General features: G+C 39.7%; 1 protein-coding gene across 1 annotated transcript in view; it reads left to right on the top strand.

The window, feature by feature from the left end:
• FREM3 (FRAS1 related extracellular matrix 3) overlaps window positions 1-6,000 on the top strand; it is an 84,991-nt gene that overhangs the window by 69,163 nt on the left and 9,828 nt on the right. The window contains exon 6 of the mRNA XM_025873834.2: window positions 210-461. Coding sequence (XP_025729619.2) covers window positions 210-461 — 252 coding nt within the window. The remainder of the gene's footprint in view (window positions 1-209; window positions 462-6,000) is intronic.

Genomic DNA, 6,000 nt, shown 5'->3' with positions numbered 1-6,000 from the left:
TTAGCCTGGCGATGGGTATTAAAGAGGGCACGTTCTGCATGGAGCACTGGGTGTTATACACAAACAATGAATCACGGAACACTACATCCAAAACTAATGATATAATGTACGGTGATTAACATAACAATAAAAAAATTTAAAGAAAAAAAAACAGTGCTGGGAGCATAGGTTTCTTCTCACCTGCTCTGTTCCATCTTATATTCCTATAGGTTTTGCCACAGGCTCCATTCCTTCAACAGCATTATCTTTCTCTGACTACATCTCACGTCCAGAAGACCACAGCAGCATCCTCCACTTTGACAAGGATGAGGCTGAGAAGAGCTGCCGGGTGTTGATCATCGATGACTCCTTCTATGAAAAGGAGGAATTCTTTAGCGTTTCCCTGAGCCTGCCAGTGGGAGGGCGACTGGGAGCCCAGTTCCCCACCACCAGGGTGGTTATCCTGGCTGATCGTGGTGATGGTAAGTCCATTTCCTGCTTTCAACTCTTGGCATTAACTGTCTTCTTCTTACAGTGTCCTTCAACAGTTGAGAGACAAATCTCCCTTTAATTATCCGTTAAAGGAATAACGGGTGTTCCTCTTTCTCCAAAGGCTGTGCGTGGCTTGTCAAATGCATAGATATCACCAACACCAAAAACAAAATAGCAATTCAGGGAGATAAAATATTTGTGTATGACTTTACTTAAAAAAAAATAACCTAAAGAAGTGACCTAAGACTTAAAAAGAAGCCAAGAAGAGGACCAAAATTAAGTATCAAGCCCAGTATGATTTTCCTCGGTCTCCACTGCCCTTTCTACAAGAGGCACTTTCCCAAAAAAGAGAAAATGTGGGTCAAGCCAGGGGCAAGATCAGACTAGTTTATTACTAGTCTCAGACTGCTTCATCTCTCAAACGTGCCTCCATCAGGATTTGAGTGGCTGTGAGTTGCCGTGTTCAGATCTAGGCAAGATTAGACTGGCTGCTACCACAGACCCAAAATCAGGGTGACTGCTTTATGGCTACGCACAGAGCTTCCATGAAACCGAGAACGGTGCCAAGAGATAAACAGAGTCGGGGCTGGAGAGTGCACACACTCTAGCTGGTATGGCAGATGTGCTCCACGTTCCGGGGGACGTGATGTTTTTCTAGCAACCATAGAACAAAGGGAGATATGAGTGAAATTAGAAGTGGGTTTATTTGTTGATGTTGCGCCCTGTGGACAAAATCTCAGAGTTGTACAATAGACCAGTTTTGCTCCATTAAAAAGAAAAAAAAATCATCCTGGACTAAGTTCCATTCCAAAACGTATCACATATCAAGGGCTAAGAATAAGTATAGACCCTGAGCTCTAGGCTTCCTTCATTGTATACTTTTCTTTTCAAAAATTTCCCCATTAAAATTAAGAGAATGATTGTTTTCCTCAAATATGCATATGATTTTTCACTGTATGGAAATTTAGAATTTGTATTATCTCCTCTGCTAAGCCAAAGAGTTACTAGGAAGTGTCTACTAAGAATATCAATATTGATTATCCAATTTTTCTGGAAAAAGTAATGTTATTCATAGTCTTACATATAAATTATCTGTTGTCTTCCCAACAGAAGAAAAGGAAAATCTGAGTAAATTTACCTGTTTGAGACTCCAGAAAAATCTAATACCTCAAAGTCTATTTGATAAATATGAAGAGTCAGTAAAAAATGGGAACTGTCTGAAAGGAAAGAATGATAATATGGTGTTTGTGGTTTCTGAAGCTGAAATGAAAGATTAGATTGTTTTTAATATCGGGGTTATGATGAGGATTATGGCCAGAGCACCTAACTCTTATCGAGAGGTAGGGAAAGTTTGCTGGACTGAGTTCCAGAGACTGAGAAGTTCAGCACAAAAACAAGAATGGGAGGGACTTCTTAGATTATTCTACATACTTTTTTTCTTGGTAACTCTTTCCTTTTATAACCAATAACAGTTTTCTCTGGTGAGGAGGACTTCACATGAAAAGATTGAAATCTATAAAAATAAAGCTTCAATTTCCTTTTCCTTTCACTATGATACTTTTCCCTATCGCCAGAAAGAGTGATGTCAGTACAATCTGAATTTTTGTTTTTTGCTGGACCTAGTTATTGCTCCAAGTACACAAGTAAAAAAGCAGGGGGGTGGGGTGGGGAGAGGAAGAGAATCAGGAAGGGGAATGACAGAGTGCGGAAAGCTTGCACTGAGAGCATGGAGACTTGGATCCTGAACCTGGGCACCACTACCGCTCCAGGTGACCTTGGGCAGGTTGAGTTTTCTGGGGCTCAGTTTCCCAATTCATAAAATAAGGAGGTTTAAATGGGTGTTCTCTAGGGACACTTCTATCTCTAGAATTTGATGGTTCTTGAAGTCATTTTAAGATGAAGGCTTTAGTTAATTATTACTCATACCTATAAAATGAAGTATCCTGTAGAAGATTTGAGTGTTTTTTAAATAAAATTTTGTCATGAACTTAAAAACTTATGTTAAAATTTTACTCCTAAAAAGTCAGATAAAGAACAGAGCTAATCACTGAACTTGAGTGGTCATGTGATTCAGGTTATCCATTTTGTCTTCTATTTCTCCAAGGTTTCCCCCAGATAAATAAATTTCTATTGTTTGACTTATGCTATTTTTTCCTGCTTGCGTTCTAGGAGACCCCCAAAATAAAGCCATATAGTTTTCCATGCTCTAACATTTTCTAAGCATATAATGAGTTACATTTTGATAAGGAAGTACATTATAATCTCACCCACATATTTAGGAGGACATGTTTCTTAAGACTCATCCTGAAAAACTAAAGCAAATGTAAAGAATAAGAATGTCTGACCTTTAATGATTCTTTTTTTTCCCCCAATAAGAAGTGTGTTTCCTGCAACGTCTTTACCTAACTCTTTCTAAGAGTCTATCAAAAAACCAGAGTGTCCCCTAAAACTACAAACACCAGAGATGGTCATAAATGATTCAACAGACATCAGAGCTAAACAAGCAAATTCACAGGGCTCAACATGGACTACAACTTTGTTAGTGTGCTCAAAACTGAGTTTACTCTTGGAACCCCCTCACAGAAGAACTTGGACAGAACTTCCTAACCCAAATGTCAGTGTTTGTGTGTATAGTAAGAAATGAATGGCTGCCAAGGGGTTGGATATTCAAGTCCATTGGTCAGTGTGCTAAATGGATTAACGGCCCCCAAATAAATCCATGCCCGAATCCCTAAAATTCATTAGTACATTACCTTACTTGGGAAAGACTGTAGATGGGATTAAATTGGGGAGCCTGAGATGGATAGATTAGCCTGGATTATCCAAGTAGGCCCAATACAATCACAAAGGTCCTTATAAGAGAGAGGCAGGAGGATCAGTGAGAGAAAGTTGTGAGGATGGAACCACAGATGATCCGTGCTTTCTTCATTAATTCCCTGCATCTCCTGGTAATCCATTTTGGCTACATTTTTCTCTCTTTGACTGTGTTGTTTATATTTCAAGTAATAAACTTACATCTTTAAGTCATGGTGGCCACTGTTACAATCGACTGACTAATCAAATTCCAGTAGCAAAAGCCAGAAATGCCTGAGGTGAGTTTTGTTAGGGCCATGGCATTATATGAACAACAGAGTCATTATGTGAACAACAAAGTAAGATGAACTAAATGGGACTAACCTGTAGGGGTAACTGTACGCAGGAATGTTGCTAGGTGAACTGGGGAGACCCCGGGCCCTGAGGCCCAGACCCAGCGAGTCCCAAAGATGTTGCCGAAGGCCCTTGGTCTTATCACAAGAAAGAATTCAAAGACAGACACAACACAAGCAGGAAAGTTTATTAAGGCAAAATTATACTCTCAAGATGTGAGAGCAGGCAAGGGAGAGAGACAGAGACAGAGAGACAGAGAGGCAGAGAGAGATACACACCCCAAGGCTTGGGTTTCTATCTTTTATTGAAAATTGTTAACTAGGAGAGTAGAATATTCATTACTTGGGGCGGGGATTTCTGAGAGACGGGGTTTGGGGCCTTGTCTTCCTTGTTTGGTCAGGGAGTTCCAACCTGCCTTGTCAGCCTTCTTGGGCCTATCTGGGTTGATCTGACTTCCTGTGGCTTTGTTTTGGAGCACGGCCAGGCCTGGCCGCTGACTCTGCCAGTAGCTAGGCCAACTTCCTCTTTGCTGGCCTCCAGGCATCGTGTTAGACCCTAACAGCCTCTAACAGGAATGTGCAAAAATAAATAAAAGTCTTAGTATCTATTTCTTGAAGAAATATTTTCTCTTTGAGCACTGACATCTCCCCACTTACTTTTTACTTTAAGACCGTAGTAGTTTTCAATCTTCCCGTGTTTAGAACAGAGAAATGGTGAAACTCTCCAACGCCAAATATAAAAAGAAAAGGAAAAAAATAGAACAAAAAGGGAAGAAAATCAACACAAAGTCCAGTATATGATACAGTTGTTAACTTGCAGTATTATTTGAAATGATCTTAGTAGATACTTAAGTAATTAATTAATTCAAGAAACATTTACCGTGGCCTACTGTGCACTTAGTATAGGGCCACAAAGTCATAAGGGTCTTTCTCCTGCCTTCTATCACATCTGACTTGATCTCTAATTAGACTATTCTCAAACTCATGAAGGCTTTTGATTGGGGGAAAAAAATCATGTGCAAAAGTAATGGTGGAAGATTTTTAGTTCAGTATAAACAGTCTTAATCACTACACATTTTTCTGAGCAAGTCACTGTTAATAATTGCTGAATCCAGGAAGTTTGCATTCAGATCCTATAACATTTATTGAAAACTGAACACTTTGCTTAGCTTAAAAAACCCCAATACCCACTCGTTAACATATGTTCTTCTTAAAGGAGACTCTACATGGGCAGCGACCTTATAAGCAGGAAATTGTTTGATAAGTGTGGGATCTTAGCAACACCATCAAGCCACAGAACCAACTCTACCCCTGGGCAAATATGGCCAGGGGTCCTGGACCCTCTGGGTCCGTGGTCAGAATACTCTTCCTTTAATACAGCTGAAAATGGGCAGCCCATTCTTTCTTCTTCTGGCTGCTTTCTCTTTTCCGGGTTCCACACAGAGTGAACTTCAGCTAAAACAGTTTTGCTACAGATGCGACCATACTAATCTAGCCCCACTCTCCTGAGCAGCAGCCTGGTGACATTCCCTGTAGCCCAAGATTGACTCCACTGAGTCACTGCCCTAGGACATCCCAATCTCCATGGCCGGAATTAATGATATTTCCAAAAAGGTGTTCTGTAAAATTCTAAAGTGTGACTTCCTCCCCTTTTGGGTCCCCAGTGGGTGCTGATTTAGCAGGTGCCCTTGAATGACTACTACGGGTACTATTTCCACTTTAATCTATCTTTAGACTAAAGATAGTCAGAGATTTTGCGATTCATGATGCTAAAGTTTCCTTTGGAACTATTGTATCTTCTCGTTGAGAAAACATCCACAGTGCTATAGGCGTACCTAACCACATGATTATAATCTTTTGAAATACTGATGTGAAGCAATAATTCCTCTAATTCAGTTTTTAAGCATTAGACTTTTGTCAGACTCTAATGTGTAGTGTATCTCAGGTAGTAATATAGTTGTCATTTCAGTCAGGAATAAAAACAAGTGTCATACAAAATTGACAATTTGGGAAAATAGGGAGGAAAGTGCATGGTCTTTTTCCAAGGTTACGATTTTGTATGTAATTGGCCACAGTCTGGGCATTCGTTAAGTACCAATAGTGCTTTCTTTAATCAGACCTGTTACATCTATCATCTTGTAGCAAAAGCATGTTTTCTTTTGGCCAACTGGTGACACAGTATCCAGCAATCTAAAGATGTACTCAAGTAAGTCGAAGGAAAACTCTTTTTTCTAGCTAGAATTGGGATGAAATGGGTTTTGTTTGGTTTGGTTCGTTTGGGGTTTTTTAGATAATTTTTTTTAGTTGAAGTATAGTTGACAAACAATGTTACACTAGTTTCACAGCACAGTGATCTGACAACTCTATATGTTGTTACATTCAT

This window comes from Callorhinus ursinus, unplaced genomic scaffold (assembly GCF_003265705.2).
Source record: "Callorhinus ursinus isolate GAN/ISIS: 27379988/994484 unplaced genomic scaffold, GSC_fseal_2.0 scaffold4, whole genome shotgun sequence".
In the NCBI taxonomy this organism is placed as follows: Eukaryota; Metazoa; Chordata; class Mammalia; order Carnivora; family Otariidae; genus Callorhinus; species Callorhinus ursinus.
The sequence above is the reverse complement of the archived record's forward strand: the minus strand, read 5'-3'. Positions and strand labels throughout refer to the sequence as shown.